The 17,521-nt window shown below is 32.4% G+C and overlaps 2 protein-coding genes across 13 annotated transcripts in view; both read right to left on the bottom strand.

Annotated features, from left to right (window-relative positions):
• LOC123909530 (serine/threonine-protein kinase ATM) overlaps nt 1–4,215 on the bottom strand; it is a 63,413-nt gene extending 59,198 nt beyond the window's left edge. For 2 of the 12 annotated variants that reach the window (XM_045960447.1, XM_045960452.1), the window contains exons 1-10: nt 3,743–4,180; nt 3,243–3,351; nt 2,912–3,055; nt 2,542–2,703; nt 2,242–2,437; nt 1,993–2,149; nt 1,768–1,907; nt 1,603–1,690; nt 704–807; nt 104–202 (exon numbers count right to left, since the gene is read on the bottom strand). In XM_045960447.1, the coding sequence (XP_045816403.1) occupies nt 104–202; nt 704–807; nt 1,603–1,690; nt 1,768–1,907; nt 1,993–2,149; nt 2,242–2,437; nt 2,542–2,703; nt 2,912–3,055; nt 3,243–3,351; nt 3,743–3,817 (1,274 nt within the window). In that variant the 5' untranslated portion in view covers nt 3,818–4,180. Of the gene's footprint in view, nt 1–103; nt 203–703; nt 808–1,599; nt 1,691–1,767; nt 1,908–1,992; nt 2,150–2,241; nt 2,438–2,541; nt 2,704–2,911; nt 3,056–3,242; nt 3,352–3,742 lie in introns of all 12 variants that reach the window. The other 10 variants (XM_045960372.1, XM_045960439.1, XM_045960381.1 and 7 more) reach the window with 9 other exon arrangements.
• A 7,523-nt stretch (nt 4,216–11,738) lies between these two features.
• On the bottom strand, nt 11,739–12,556 carry LOC123909623 (nuclear transcription factor Y subunit B-4). Its single transcript, XM_045960497.1, has one exon. It carries the CDS (start codon nt 12,434–12,436, stop codon nt 12,098–12,100), a length of 339 nt encoding a protein of 112 aa, XP_045816453.1. The 5' UTR covers nt 12,437–12,556; the 3' UTR covers nt 11,739–12,097.
• Between the last annotated feature and the right edge of the window lie 4,965 nt (nt 12,557–17,521).

Here is a 17,521-nt window from a genome sequence, read left to right as displayed (position 1 = left end):
AAGCAATATTTTGTGCAGAAAACTGACTGTAATTTTGAACCAAAGTTGAAAAAAAATTGTCAGAGTAACAGTTCCTTTGTTTACCCTACCAATGCTAAATTACCTGTCAAAGCTCATCCATATGCCTTCAAACCAGTACAGGAACAGATCTTTGCAAATGCGAGTATGGAAGTTTCGAGTTAGATAACAAAATGCAGCATTCCTATAGCATAGATCCTCATCAGATATTGGCATGATGATATTTAATTTAAATAATAATGTAAATTAACATACACAACAATATTAATTTCGGCATTATGATATCAGAAGATGTATTCAAACATACACAACAAAAGTGAATTTCTAATTGCATGAATATGAGAAGGGAAATACATGGCTTGCTTTCATCTAAGTACAAACTGATCTTTTGCATGTTATGAAAGAAATAATTATGTGAATGCATAATATTGTTTACCAGTTGTCCTACAGCGATGAAACAAGTAACTTATAACAAATAACAGAAAATTATATTGAGACATAAATCCCAAGCAAAAACGCTAGATATAGAGGTGAACAGATGGAATAAGAAATTATAAGACAAGAAAAAAGACAGGATAAGGAAAGATAAAAACTAGCAATTCACATAGGCATAAAACTAGTAGTTGGTCCCAGTATGAAATAGAAAATGTATTACGTACACCCCTCAAATTAGCGTATAAATTACCATAGCCATTTTCCTTTCATGAGTGCCTCCCTCAAAACCACAGCAGCAGGTTCTCTCTTAACCCGTTTTTCACTTAATGAGGCTCTGGTTGTATTAAGACACGCCTGAGGAGTAAATCTGATTAGCAACCAATATTGAAATTCTTGTACAGAAAAAAATTACTCCCTCCATGTCATACTAAGTGTCCTGTTTGGATTTTTTTTATATCACATTACTTGTCACTTTAGAATGCCATGAGTATTTGCTACTTTTTTCAATGTTACCCTTATTAAAATTTAAAACAATTAAAGTGCAAGACATGGATATAATAGTAGTTACAACAGCAGGGTGGGTTGCTTATGAACGGAAGTAAAGGATATTTTAATCCATCCTAACACATTATTTTGCAATGAGAATTACTAGTATAATGAATCATTTTCTTAAGATGTGTGCGATACCTTAAATGACAGTTAATATGCAATGGAGGGAGTGTATAATAGTACAAACAGTAATAATAGTTGAAAATTACATACTTAAATATCTCTGGATCATATTCTAACAAATGAAATAATAATAATAATAATAATAATAATAATAATAATAAATAATAATAATAATAATAATAGTAGTAGTAGTAGCAGCTAAAATTCACAAGTCTACAAAACCAAATAGATCAACCCAGCAATAAAACGAAATGTAATTAGAGAGAAAGAAGAGGGCTAGTAAAACACAGGGGGGTGCTAAGTGCTTTTCTTGAAACCTCTAAAGACAAAGCATGAGAAACTGCTCCATAGTATACCAGCTGACCGATATTCATCACTAAACAAAAACAATGAAGTAAAAAGGAAGCATAACAAGAACTGTGCACAGATACTTGAATATTAAGTCCAGGAATCGGTGACTGAGTTTCTACTAACTACCCTATAAAATAGAACTGCTGCAAGTTCCACTAAGCCGCATTGTGAGCTACTCAAAGTTCCAAGTTTATCATCGGTATTTCCATCAACCCTGGGTAGAATATTAATTAAGATCATCATAAACTACAAAAAGATTCATCATTAAAATTATAAAATAGAGACACTCACCGCGGCATTGTAGTACTAGACACGCTACCCTGATCAAGATCCTTATAAATCACATCCAAAAGATGTTCTACCAATAACTGCCTATCATCAGCACCTCTAATTAAATTTAACTGTGTCCTTGCATAGACCATTAGGGAATCCTGCAATAGAAATAATGATAGAGAAATTTGAAAAATGTAAATGCAATTCATAAGTTTATTTGTTATAAAAGCAACCATGAGAGACCTTAAGCACTCGATCATGTGTTGTCAGCCAACATTGAAACATAAACTCCTGCATAGCATTATGAATCTCCAACAACTGAAAGCCCAAATTTGGACCATCATTTAACAAATATGTATTGATACATTCAACAAGTTTGCGTGATATCTTTCCTTCTTCCCTGAAGAAAGTAACAAAACAAAAGCCATATTGTACTCTAGCAGATAATGATAATAGTAAAAAAGAAAAACATTGAATCGCCTTAGGAAATACCTAATGAATGAACAGATCTTGACAAATCCCTTAACAATGTCTTCTCGTAGATTAACAGGGTAGTCTCGAGGAGGATAATCCAAAAGTGAATGAAGAGTTAAGATATTGCGGAAGACCTCTTCTTTGGAAGTAAAATGACTTATGTTTTTCCCATTCAAGCTTGCTTCAACTTTCTCAATGTACAGCATCACCAGGCCTAGCCATAAAGAATTTGATTAGAAGAACAAAAAAGGAAGATTAAAACAGACAGTTGTGGTTAGAAGTCACAACGGTGCACGCTTCATGTTTGCAAAAACATACTGCAATAAACGCGCTTCCTCATCTGAAAACTGTAATCCCTGACTGCCAATAGATGCCGGAGGATAATCCCATACTCTGACTGAAAGCTTGGAACATTGCTCAGGACATCCCAAACATGATTAAAAAGTGGTTTGACCACAGATGACAAAGGCAGAATTTTGCCTAAAATAAAAAGGAAAACAGGTAATTAAGAGGGGGGAAATTAACAATATTAACTTCATAAGATAAGTTTCTAATATTTTTTTGGTTGATAAGTTTCTAATATTTTTTGGGTGCAGTTTTATTTTATAATTTAGCTTCATACGCTAATAGTATTTATTTCTGGTCAAATGGAAAGAAAAGAATAGTCATATTTACAAACTAAACTGACCTGAATACTTAGCAGCTTCTGCTCGCTGCACAATAAGTCTAAGAGTCTTTGCATATATCATTTTTGGATTTCTCCGCTTACTTGAGGATATTTCCAATGATGAAGCTTTAATAACCAAAGAAACCAGAAAAGGCCACGTTTCAGCTGCCCCCAAAAGCAATTTAAGATAGATTAATTAAGCATGGGTAAAATTTACAACTTGTCTTAATATATATATATATATATATATATATATATATATATATATATATATATATATATATATATATATATATATATATATTATTGCATCCAACAATGCATGTAAATTCTATTTTAAAAATGATCTTACAGTGAGGAACTTCATCTGGCCTAAGCTTTGACGTACTCAGTCCAATAAATTTGCAGAAGTTATATGATCTTTCTCCTTCTAACCAACTATTTAACAACTTGATCCCTTCCTGGTAATGTAAAAGATAGTACCACGAATTAGAATCGAATACAAGAACCTCGAAGCATGTACACAGAAAAGAAAATTCAATAATAAATAAAGATTATCCAACTCAATCATAACAAACACAGCATCATTTGTTTTAGGGTTTAGGGTTATAATAACTATAATAATCTAATTAAAATTAGATTAACAAATAGATGAAAAACTTCTTTATCCAAATCAAAACAGTGATAATCATACAAATTGAAATCCGATAGAACAGAATAACGAATTTCAAAAGAAAATTGAACACAGTATGCATGAAATTAAAACCTAAAACGAATAGTGAAAAAGTTTTCGCATCAATGAAGTAAAGAAATGTGAATAGTGAGTTTTGAAAGGGATTGAAGGTTACTTACTTCGCGAGGTTTAACTTTCTCCGATGAGAGATTTTCTACAATCTCTCGAACGTCTCTGGAACTGATTTTCGCCATTGTGGCTACGGAATTAGCCGTTACACATCAAGTTATGTAGAGGCTAGGGTTTCGGCGTTGAGATATGTAACGGTAAAATGAAGGGTTTTATACTCTCGGAGACCAATTTCGGCCGTTGTTTCAGTGTTAAGAGAGAGCGCAGCTTTGCTCCGGTTAATGGCTGAGATTAAAAGCTAGGATGGAAACAGAACTTACGGTCACGACGGCGAGAAACGGTGGCGTTTAGCGTTCTGGTGAGGGAGAAAACTGAACTTACAATCGTGAGGGAGAAGAAGAGTCTGTTCGTGTTGCGTTGTGTTGGCTGGAGAACAGTAATTTTTTGATTGAGAACAGTATGAACAGGACTTAGGGCACTGTACCTAAGTTTTGTCCTCTAAGCCTTTGTTTTAAATTTTAATGGTGTTGATTTTTTTTTTTTAACGTTATAATATGGTTTGTTTTTTTTTTTGAAAGAATTTATAATGGTTGATTAGTAGTAGTAAACAACACAGTAGAAAATGGGAGATGATTACTAGTTTACTACCCACCCCCACTTTTGACAAACACACCTCATCTTTTTTGATTTTACAAAAATGTCCATTTTAAATATGAACCCAAAGTTGGGGTCTTAGTCCCTTGGATATGAAATATGGATGAGTTTTTTTTTTTTGTGCTTTTCGCAAAGCACACCTTCTGCGTTTTATTTTTACTTCTTCCGTTATTTCTCATGATGAAGACGATGTGAGGCTTAACAGTGACTTGAGAATCCAATTCAATGCTTCCACAACTTGTGGACAATCAACAGACTTGAGATTGGGTGAGAGGGACGCGACGAGTGGAAGGAGGCTCATTATCACCGGAAAAGATGATGATACAGTTGGATCATTTGGTAACTTCTTTAGGATTGTGGAGACCGGCGTTACTACTATCTATTACATCGAATGGTGTCCTAGAGAGGTATGCCCTTATTGTATGCTTTAATGTGGGGTTGTTAGTATCATTCATGAGAATGGCAAGACTCTGTTGGACCTGACCCTTGACGGTGGTGGCGTCCTTGTTATGTTCCAAAAAAGCTAATTAAGATAGACATTGAAGTAGTTCATATGTGTAGCGTGTTTACACACTCTCCTATTTTCTTGCCATCTTTAAAATTCATCAATTTTTAGATAAGTTGTCAAGTCTTAACATATATAAGTTAAAAGAAAAACAAAAACAAAGGACTTCTTAGTTTATTTGCCCCAAGTCTCCCGAGGATTATGGAGGCCACCCTAATAAGCCACAATTCGCGCTCTCGGAAGAGAGCCATCTTTTGTTCTTCTAGGATACTAATGTGGTTATTTCTATTCCACCAACTAAATTAATTGGATACTCGTATCTAACATATTTTTTAGGTATCACAGTGTTCACCATTTAACTTATGTTCTGTCTTGTAAGTGGATGTTCCATATATTTTTAAAACTTAATTGCACTTTTGCTCTATTTATTTATAACTGTCACAAAAATAGTTCCTTTCTTTTAAAGTCTATTTTTTTGTTCCTTAAATATCAAAGTTCTAAATTTAGTAATCTTTTTCTCTGGACACATAACCTACACATGATTCATCATGAACTTCATTTTCGACTTTTTGTTAGTAACATAATTTTGTGTTGCGCACAATGTTTTAAGAACCGGACCGGAAGTCGAACCGTTTTGACCATCGGTTCAAGGTTCAATCGGTCGGACCGGTTCAACCGTTATTGAACCGTTTATATTGAACCGTTCATATAATTTTACTATAATAAAAAAATAGAATAGAATTTTTTTTTCTCTATAACAAACTAACAAAACACAACTTAAGAAAGTAATAAATAAATAAATATTAAATAAAATAAAAAGAATAATACTTAGCTCAACAATAAGCCCAATTTATTAGTGAAAAAAGAACATACTTGACCCAAGCTCATTTACTAAACCCTAAATATAAATATCTAATCTAGTCTTAGTACAATACAAACAATATGCAAATGTAATGTAATCAGCCGTCACTGTTCATCTTTCTCTTCTCAATCACGTGAGATTTTTTCTTTCTTATTTTTTATTGGCACATCCTTTCTTATATCTCTTCTTCAAGCTCAATCTTGTTCTTTTTCTCTCTTTTCTTTCTCTTCTTCAAGCAAATCTCTCTCTTTTCTTTTACTTTTTTAAACAAATCAGTTACTTTTATTTGTATAAAAGCAAAGGAAAAGAAAATTGAATCCTTCTAGTCTCTGTATTTCTATGTCTGGATCTGTTTACAACTCTGTTAATTAATTACAGTAAAAGACAAAGGCAAATCTTAATCGATGGATAAAAGGAAGAAAAAAATTTGACAAAAAAGAGCGTGAAAAGAAACAAAAAAAAATAGGGGAAAAAATGTTTTTTTTTTTATGCTAGATTCAGAACCGGCCGGTTTTTTAAAACCGCCCCCGGTTTGACGGTTTGAGCGGTTCAGGGCGGTTCAGAACGGTTCCAAACGGTTTTTTTCCGGTTCTGCAGACTACCGGTTCTTAGCACTCATCCGGACCGCTGCTGTGTCCGGTTCCCGGTCGAACCGGCCGGTCCGGTTCTTAAAACATTGGTTGCGCACTTAATTATAAATTTCTAGCTAGTTTGTGGAGTAAAGTCATTCGTGGGGGAAGAAATTGAACAAAATAAGAGGCTAACAGAAAATGAAAGTCAAGTCTTGTGAAAAATATGGTGAAGCTTTACCAATCCCGTTCTTCCAAGTCTTTGAAAATAGAGCACTAGTTTTCAATGTTAATACTGAATATGGTTTATCGCCAATTAGCGTCGAAGAAAATATGGTCTATCGCCAATCCGAACTGTCTAGTAATGAAACTCAAGACCATCACTTCATGAACTGTCCAACAATTCATCTAGTTAGATTCTCCAGGCTCCACAAGCTACTTCTCAAATGGCTCTACAGGCTGGGGACTGGTTTAGCAGTGATTATGCAGGAGTTGTGCATGTTGCTGCCACAAAACTGGAGCATAGGCTTTGTCAACATAATTATATTTCTTTAGTTAACCTTATCAGATTTAGTGCATCTTTGATAGTAAGTATCAAAGTAAATTCGTTGAAATCATGGTGAGTTACAAGAATGAGAAGGTTAATTACATGTATTATGCCATAAAATAAAACTTAAATTGATTATGTTACAATATTTTATGAGGAATGCTTATAGCGAAAATGAATATCACGATTTTTTCACAAACATGTACCACAAGCAACAAAAACAACTAGTATTATTTAATTAACTCAACTCCCTCATTTTTCTTTTTTGAGGAAAATTCAACTTCGCTATTCAAAGTGTGTTTGGTTTTGTATAACCTTTCTGGCACTCTAGAATGCTTCCATGCTTATGGAATTGCATACCAACCACCAAGTGTCATTTTTTTGGCTCCAAGTTGTGAAATGTCATTAAAGATGGTTTAATCTGTTAATATAGTGATAACGTGCTTCATATGCTAGCAATTCAAGTGAGATATCAATATGAAAACATGTATTCGTGAAAATTCGTGTGAAATACCTTTGCGGGATATAGCATAGCTCATATTTTATTTGTATACTAAGGAGAAAATGTTAATGCATTTAATTTATGTACATTCTTCGCTATCTTGTTAGTTTTGTTGGGTACTCGTAATTAACTGACGACGGATCAATCAAAATTAATAACATGTTCGTTTAATATAGTGTATCACCTTCCTCTTAATTAAACAATGGTACAAACCACGGTTACGAACCACATTCACTCAGCCTCTTATCTTAATTTTCAAACATGCTTTTTGATGCTCAACAAAAGGACATGCTATAAATTTCTAGTTCGTAGAGTAAAGGTCATTCCCGGGGAAGAAATTGAACAAAATAAGAGGATAACAAAAAAGAAAAGTGATATCTTGTTTTAGACGTAACTCGAGTATTGTTAGCACCGCCTCTCCAGACTGATGTCGAGTATTATTATCACCGCCTCTCCAGGCTGGCCTTGTGTAACCCTGATTGCATCAGTGCATCCTTGACTTAATATTCCACAAGCCAAACATGATTCTTCCATCAATTTTCTCTAGCCTAAACTTCACAATGGAACTCCCTCCTTTTGAATCAAACCAAGAGCTCTGATACCAGTTGTTGGGAAAAACCGGCATAGAGAACATAAAAGAAAAGCAATCAACAACACAAGAATATAACGTGGAAACTCCAAAATCGGAGAAAAAACCACGGTCGTTGTCAAAACCGACAACAAGAGAATATCACTATGTGAAAATTGTTACAACACATAGACTTCACTCTCAAACACCCCATGACCCCAATACACACCCACACTCTCCAAAGCAAATATCTAACTACATCTCACAACACTCTAATAAAAGAGTACAAGAGCAAAACAAAAAAAGTCAGATATAAGCTTAAAGTGCGAGTGACTGGTGCAATTATAAACAAAGAACTTAAGTCCATTATATAGTCTTGATTTCCCCATTGCTTCATCATTCTAAGCGATGTGAGACTTCTTCAATATAATTTCTTTGACCTTTTTTTTTCTTTCATTAGCAATGTGGGACTTACATTGCAATCAACCCCAACACATATTTCACTTGATTCTATCTTTATCTTTCACCTTTCTTCTTTAACAACATAAAACCCATATTAAAAATGGATCAAAATAAAATTATTACTAATAAAGAACAAAAAGAAAATATATTTCTAGAGGATAATTGTTCCATTCATACAAAATACACAGACTATTTTACTTCAATGCTAAAATAGTTAAGATTTTATTGGACCTCTCCATTCACTAGAGAGGACCCAATCCCCAATTTTGGAGCACTCAAACACTATACTTAACACTTTAGAGTAGTTAAAGAACTCATAGTTGTGGATGGTACATATAGCTCCTTATTCACTGTAACCACTTGAGGAAAAAGAAATTACACTTGAGATGCATTAGCAAATATACATCGGCTAACTTTCAAGTTTAACAACAATACTATAAAATTCTTTTGGTTGAGGTTTTTAATTATGGACCCGTTTGAATTGACTTATTTTTAAGTTTATTCGAAACAACTTATAAGTTTTTATGTATTATTATAAGTTTTTTCAAATATGAGAAAATAGTATATAATTAAAGATACAATTTTTGTTAGTGAAAACTTATAAATTAACATAAAAATTTATTTAATTGCATAAACTATTTTTATAACCTCACAAATAAGTTAAATTCAAACTGGACATATAACTACATGTCTCCTCCATAATGTGGATGGAAAGCTACTTCTGAACCAAACCTTCGTATCTTTACCAAGTGTATGCATATGTGGGTGTGTGTGTGTATAGCTTGTCAGAGAGGACATGTATAGAGAGTATATATATATATAAGTCATTAAGTTGATAGTATAGTTGAGAAGTGGTCCCAAATATATAAGTCATTAAGTTGATAGTATAGCTTGTGGAATTTACCTCAGTGGAGGATATGAAACCCTAATATTTCTGACACAAGTTCAAACTTAGAATGACTTTGCTGTCAACATAGTTTAATGATTTTAATGTCCTAATACTTGATTTGAAATTGATAGAATGCAAGCATGCTTGATATTTGATTGGATTTTCACGGTTAATTATGCAAATTAAAGAAAACGAGATAGTGGTCCCCGGTTTTTAGGGTTGGAAAACCGAAATTCTAGTACATGTATGCAAGTTTATTAATACAACTTTGCAATGTTACTGGCTACAATAATATAACTTGAATTTTGGTTACAAATTATGCTTAATTATCTGCAGACAAACCCTTATCACTGAGGCAAGGGCAAGGACTATAACAGCATGGTGTGTAAATATTAGTTAAGTTGGGAAAGGTCACAAGCATATATAATTGAACGTATCAATGCACTTTTCTTTTCATTGCTGTTCTATATTCCTTTGGGGTGTTTGCAATCTACTAATATATTAGTTTGATTTTATTATAACGAATTGTAGTACCTCGTACTTTAATAAATTTGCTTATAAAAAGACACCTCAAGAACTGCTGCACTAATCAATAATGATATGTGGTCATGTGGACATCTACTTATCTGTTTTTTGAGGTTAATTTAGTAGATGAAGTAATCAAAATTCTTAGCAAAAACGCATGAATTAACTACAATATTTTCCACGTAAATTGAATGGTAAATTGAATTAACCATTCGTTATAATTTATTTTTGAATTAACTACATTTTTGCACGTCATCAATCAGGTGTTGTACTTGTATGAAAAAGTGAAACTCAAATTCTCTGTTTCACATTGTAACCGACCTCAATTGTTGATTTGAGATTATAGATAAATCATATTTCAAACTCAGTTTTATATAATAAAACGATCTCATCCGTTGATTTAAAATTGAACGAAGTAGGAATGACTTGATCTTCTCTGATAAATCTTTGGGTGTGGGCAAAGCTCTTGATAGGATCAAATACATCTATTAGAAATGGTTGGTTGTTGTCCAAGAAAATTAACTCACCTTGCTTGTTCCGTGGGTGGTGTGTCAATCCTATATTCAGTTAGGTAGTTGTTTGGGTTGCAGTTCTTTAGGCTTGTTTGAGCGTGTTATTTGCTTCACTCTGTTTTGGTTTGTTTATATTTGGATCAAGTACTAAATATACTTATTCTACGAGTTAGTAGAGTACCTCTTATATTTTCTTCGAAATTATTTTTTAATAAAATTTGTCTTGCCATTTCAAAAAAAGAATTAAACGGTCTAAAAATGTGTTACAGTGTATAACTGTAATTAGAAAATCTAAATAAATAAAAAAAACAGATGTCCATGAAACATTTTAGAACTAAAAACTAAAATCTAAGAAGTAGATGTTTTCCATCTTTAAGTTGACCAATAGTTTAAAGATGGAAATCATGAAATTCTTCTCTAAATTCATCACTAAATTTTGTGCTGAGATAATTAGAGAAAGCTAACTTTTCTTTTCTAGAAGTGTTCTATTATAAACTGATTTGATGACTTTTCAACTCAATTCAAAACCTAAAAAAATTTGAATGATATATTTTCTTTTAATAACAAATATAATATATAATATATGACGAAAATATACAAAGTCAAAAGAAAACTACAGGACTAAAGAAAAATTAAGCATCCAAATTAAATTAAAGACTATCTAATTAACTAGAGAGAGGGAGACTAGCCTGACTAGAAAGTAGTTGAAGGAAATCCAAATAACTTGCTCAAAAATCACTTTCAAAAAAAGAACTTAATACGATCTACCAATTGCTAACATTCACAACCTATAATTACTAAACAAATATTTACATTTTTTTACGGTAAATATTTACTTGTTATACCCTATAATTACTAAAATTACTAATCAATTGTGCTAATTAATTACAATAATCTTCAGAAAAATCTTGTGGAATTAATCAAAATTTCATTTGGATGTAATGTAAGTAAACATACCTTCTGCAAAAATTGCCCTTGTACCAGTACTAGCACAACTATGTCTTGAATCTTGATGTTCAACATATGCTCAGATCAGATAAAACATCAGAGATCTATTTATTTGGGCAAAATTACACTACAGGTCCTTTATTTTATTTTTTTGTAACACTTTGGTCCTTTATCTTTTTTTTGTAACACTTTGGTCCTTTATCTTTTATTTGTAACACTTTAGTCCTTTATTTTTTTTATTTGTAACACTTTAGTCCCTTTTTTGTAACAGTTTGGTCATTTATCTTTTTCTATTTGTAACATTGTGGTCCTTTATTTTTTATAAATAAATAAGACAAGGACCAAAGTGTTACAAAATAAAAAATAAAGGACCAAATTGTTACAAAAAAAAGATAAAGGACCAAAGTGTTACAAAAAAATAAGATAAAGGATCTGTAGTGTAATTTTATATTAATGATGTACTCAACTTATCTTTTGACAGCTATAGTACTAATGAATTACCCAATTACTTCATTCTTTATAGTTTATACCATAAGAAGCTCAATAAACTGATACAATTACTTCAATACAAAAACAAAAAACCAAAAAAATGCAGTGATACAATATTTATATTCAAGATAGAAGAAATGGAATTTAACCCCTTAATTTGCAAATTCATTATAATTACCTCACAACATCCAACAAAACAAGAAATGTTCATCTTATCAGAAACCATCTTCAGAAAAGGAAAGAAACCCTAATTAGAAATTGATACTTTTGGTGGATTAATTTCTTAAGTACCGATCTCTAATTAGGGTTTCATTCCTTTTCTTAAGATGATATCTATTGAGATGAATATATATCATTTTAGCAGATACCATCCTCAAACTTTGTCTTTTGATGTCTCAAGTTTGTTCTGATTCAATTTAACAAGTTCAGCTTGTCTGAATTTATACAAATACCTTCCAATGGCTTCAGCATAGTTATCAAACCCTAATGAACAAAGAGCCCAACAGATGTCATCTCCACTAACAGTCTTTCGATTCTCTTTGTGACACTTGTCAGATGCTTCACCTGTCACAAAACTTATGAACTCTGTCGCACATTCTTGCATCAGTTGTTTGCTTTCTTTTGAGATCTTTGCATTGGGAGGAAGATTTTGTTTCATTATTCTACTCACATTTGCTATTGGCAATGTTTTGTCTCCTTCACCACCGTTCATTTTTCTAGCTACTATTATTACATAGTGTTGTAGTTGTACTTGTTTTCTGAATGAAACCCTTGTTTCTTGTTTTTTTCATCTTGTGGACATACTTGCTTTAAATAGATTGTCTGATTTTACTACATGTGTAATTGAATCATGTACTAATGTTTTGTGAAACACGATACAAATGTCACATCACTTGTAAATATTGTACTTTTAAGCTCTTTTAAAATTATTGTCATTTTTTTTATCCAAAAAAAAAGTATTGTCATTCTTGATAGAACTTATAGGTGAAAAGAAAATATATAAAAGTAGTAAATAAATATTATTGATAATATCATTGATTAAATAACGATGAATATAAAGGATCTTATTTATACACCAGTCTATATGAAAATAAAGAAGATAAAGAATGATAACTAATATGACTAACGTAACTAGCTATTAACAAACTATTAATGCGAGATGAATCAAAGAGTCTGCATTCGACTTTATGGGCGATTTAAAAGGCAAGCAATGATGAGGTTTCTACTATTGAATCAATATCGATTTTGGATTCGATAAAAAGTTATCGAAGCAGTGGCTCTCGGCTAAAAAATTCCTGACCTCGATGTCTTTTTATGAGTGGATCATCACATACTCAATGAATTTTATTCTAAGATACTTTTATGGATATACACGCTGAAACACTGTCGGGGTGTTGAGTTAGGCCTTCGTGAGGTTTGGTTGATTAGAGGCCTCATGTGTCTGTACTTCTTGGTGGCTGATCATTGCCTCTCCCTCATATGGGTCCTTGGATCTTCTTGTGGTGGTGGGTTTCATGTGTTTATCTTTTGGTGTGCCTTCTTGTATAGCTGTGTGTGTTTTATAGAGTTTGTTTGATGTTTGCGGGATGTATTTCTTTTACCCCCTTTGTATTCTGAACTTTCTCTTAAAAAAAAGATACTTCTAAAGGTTGAGGTTTCTTTTGTTTGCGGTGTTCTAACTGGTTTTGGTGGGTAGAGTACTACTTGAGCTTCGGTGGATTTAAAACTACTTGTAATTTGTTTATATTATATTATATTAATTTTCTTTTTGACAAAGTTTATATTATATTAATAAAATGCTTCTTTGTTGTTAAAAAAAATAATTAACAAACTTATATCTAATATAATGGCTAATATAATGAAGTCGTAAATAGAAAACTCAATTTTTTTTGTTTTGTTTGAGAATGACTAATATAATGAAGTCGTAAATAGAAAACTGTTAAGGCATCTTAGAAATAATTAAGTTAAGAGACATCAATTGTCGAAACATTAGACAGTCGAAAAAGGAGAATGAGAAGAAAATGAAGAAAAGAAGACAGAAAAGCAAACTCAAACCCCACTAAGACCATCACATATCCCAACAATTATATCGATAGAAAATGATATAACATATACCGAATACATCAACTAGTTTTATTTTAATGGAGTTAGAGATGTGAGAGCGGTCATCTTTAGTCTGCTGGCTAAGTGAAGATGGAGTTACTTTAGCTAGTTTGCGGTCATCTTCAATTTCAACCCTAGAGGGCTAAATAATTTCCTTCAGCAATGGCTTATCTCCCTAAAGTAACTCCATCTTCACTTAGCCAACAAACTAAAGATGACCGCTCTCATATCTCTAACTCCATAAACCAACATTATTCCTAGACTGACACACCTCTTTTCACTTTATCCAACTATTTTTTTTCCTACCACTCCTTCCTATAATAGCTACATCTGAATTTGCACCACTTTCTTTCGCACTTTGAACAAACAACTTCCAAAAAGAAAGGTATAAAATAGGATAAGAATTCAATATTGCGTTGATCAACACCATTCGCCTATCCAAACTAATGAATTTGATCTAGCATTAGATATATCCCATGTCGAAAGACACATATGGTTCACCTCTAACAAAAACCAAGCTACTTGAAAGGAATCGTATTTTCCTTGAAACGTACAAGTTAGTCATTTGCATAAACAATGAAATCACATTAATACATATTAAACATCTTTTTCAAAAGTTGACCTACAATACAACACCCATACACCGTCTTAAAGCTTCTCCAAATAGCCTTCAAAGTCCAAAGATTTTCGATAGAAATTTCACCTATACATAAAGTATCATTGGTATAATGCAGATGAGAAACACCACCTATTCTAAGAATAGGTGATCCATTAACTCAACTGAGTTCTCACATAACACACATAAGGTATTATTAATATCCATAATCACTCTTCGCCGAAAGAGATTTTGATGAGATATGTGGAATCCTATTTTGAAGTAATTGGCGAGATTTAGCTCTATAAATTTTAATTTTCAACATTGGACTAGCATTAGCATTGACCATGATCAATATATTCTCTGAGAACACACATTCGTGCATTGGCCTCTTCAATAAAATCAATCAAGCGCTGCCACTACTAACACCTATTTTAAAAAATACACTACAATTACATATCACATTGAAATTAACTTAATAATAGAGTGTTCCCCAACCCGTATGCACATATTTACTTGAAGATATATAGTATCCAAAAATTTGTTGAGAACCAAGATTAAGACCTCACTTAAATTAAATTTCAGTTTTAAAGTCAAAGGGATCTTTGTAAGGCACGATTGGACCCTACTAGCATTCCACTTATATCCATAATACCATATTATATAACAAATGGAGAATAAAAATTAAATATAATCCAATTATTCGTACTATCCACATAAGTGGAGCACATTGTTTTACACTAAAAAATAATTAAATAAGTGGAGCACATTCGTGTGTTTTCATATTTTGGGACAGACCAGACCTAAATGTACCTGAAAAGAAGTCTTTACATACCAAAATGTTTTATCCTAGCTCTTTTTGATTAAAATTAAATATACTATGGTTTGACAATATAATCTTTTGGTGCATTAGCATTCTTGTATAAATTCGAATTCGTCAGGTCTAAATTCTTTGTTTTGAACTCAACTCTCTCTAACTTTTGTATTAACTAAACCCAAATTGATGCTTAGATTCTCAACATTATTATAAATATAAAAATATTTGTTCGTACTCTTTTTCTTTCTTTTATAAAAGTAAAGTTCTTCATAATTACCAACAAGTTTTTTTTTTTTTTTTTAACAGCAAAGAGAAAAATTTATATAAATAGAAAAAGTATAAAAGGGACAAATAGAAAAAGTACAAGAGATACTTTACCCACACTTGTAGAATAAGTACATGAAATACTTCTCCCAATCAAAATCCCCGGAACAACATTCAACTATCGAACTATACAGCCAATTGGATTAGCACATCATTCATAAAATAAGCATGTCGAACTAGCTAACCTTCTTTTGGGACATCATCCACTTCCACGAAACTAGTTGGATTCTTTCAAAAAAAAATTCAATAGTTCAATTCTTTTATCCTGAAAGATATGTTCATTGTGCATACACCAAAGCACCCACACATGTCAAACCAATAACACACCCTTTGATTTTTGTTTACCTTTCCTATGTGGAGCAAGGAAACTCGGAAACAAAGAAGGGAGCAATTCTAGCGATACCGTCACTAAGTCAAACCACCTTAGAGAGTACCAACAAGTATTGGTTTAGATGGTTAAAGAAGTTGGACCCCACAAACATATAGTCACAGATTTAGGACTTATTGTTGGCCCATGAGGGGAGTCTCACTAGGTTGAATCGGTACGCTGAACATTGAATATAATCACAAAAGTGATTATGACACCACACTTTCATTTAAAATTTTAAGGCATTAGATTAATAGGTAATCTCACTTATAAAGTATTCGATCTTAATTTTTTCAACCAATGTGGAATTTAACACACACTTAATAGGTCTTAACACTTATAGCCCTTGAAAATTCATTTTTGCCCTTAAATTCATTTTGGAAGCTACGTTTTAAATTGAAAGTTAATATTAATCCAGAACAAAACCTCCCTTTCATTATGTTTCAGTTCAGATGTTAAAGGCAAAGTTGGTGTTCTTCACATTTCAAACCCTACTTCTTTCATTGATTTTCATCAAACGAATTTGCTCTCACATTTCTTCTTAAACTTGACAATTAAGTGTTAATCCCTCTATTTATTTTTTTGAAACAACAAATGTTAGTAGTTAATAATTGTTAGATTTTGCTGTGGGTGAGAATCGAACCCCTGAACTTTTTACACTCCATTCTCTATCTCATCCACTCCATCTTTAAAATCTGCACTTTCATCTTCCAATTGATGAGATGATGAATATTACCTTAGATGATATGCCATGTCTTTTGTACATGCTTGTTGTTGCAAGTTGCTTAACTATGGAGCGATGCACCGAGACAAATTAAGTTGCTAACATAGTGATTAAGTTCTTGAGGGTAAATTTAAAAGATATTGAACGTGAGTTTTGAGAGGACCAAAGGTTCTCGTATATGACATTTGGTTGACTGCACCATATTTAGCAATAAGAGTCAAAATTATGTGGATATCGTATTCCTAGAGTACTTTCAGGACCTCTTTGGATGCAGGTTGTCTAGCATACATACATGTACATATATATATTTTTTTCAGGCCTTGGTCATATAACAATTTTGCAACATTGTAATATTATGATACATCGTACTTGTCAATTCATGTTTAAATTTTTTATAAAAGATCTTGAACACATGTAAATGAAAATAGTTAAAATTGAAACCGGTTTAAATGTCTTTTTCTTTCTTTCTTTTCTTTCTGAAGTTGCGGTGGTGGAAAACTAGGTATGGGGGTATTAAACAAATCTTTTGAGGGTTTTAATCGAGTTGCGGCCCAAAGATAATGAACAAGACTGAGGATACGTGGCCCAAAGAAATTGTAAAGTCTATGGATCATAAAGCAAAGGAAACTTTTTCTCTCCCCACCTCCCGTGAATCTTTTATCCCCCTGAATTTCCAATTTTGCCCTTGAAAAAAACTTCGGTTCGCAGAAACCGAAGTTTTTTTGCCTTGAAAACAAATTTCGGTTTCTAAAAACCGAATTTTACTCTGAATTTGCACTAGTAAAAATTCGGTTTCTGCGAACCGAATTTTTCTGCAAGGGCAAAATAGGAATATTGGGGGTATAAAAGATTCACAGGGGGTGGGGA

This window comes from Trifolium pratense, linkage group LG1 (genome assembly GCF_020283565.1).
Source record: "Trifolium pratense cultivar HEN17-A07 linkage group LG1, ARS_RC_1.1, whole genome shotgun sequence".
Taxonomy (NCBI): Eukaryota; Viridiplantae; Streptophyta; class Magnoliopsida; order Fabales; family Fabaceae; genus Trifolium; species Trifolium pratense.
This window is presented reverse-complemented; position numbering and strand designations above follow the sequence as displayed.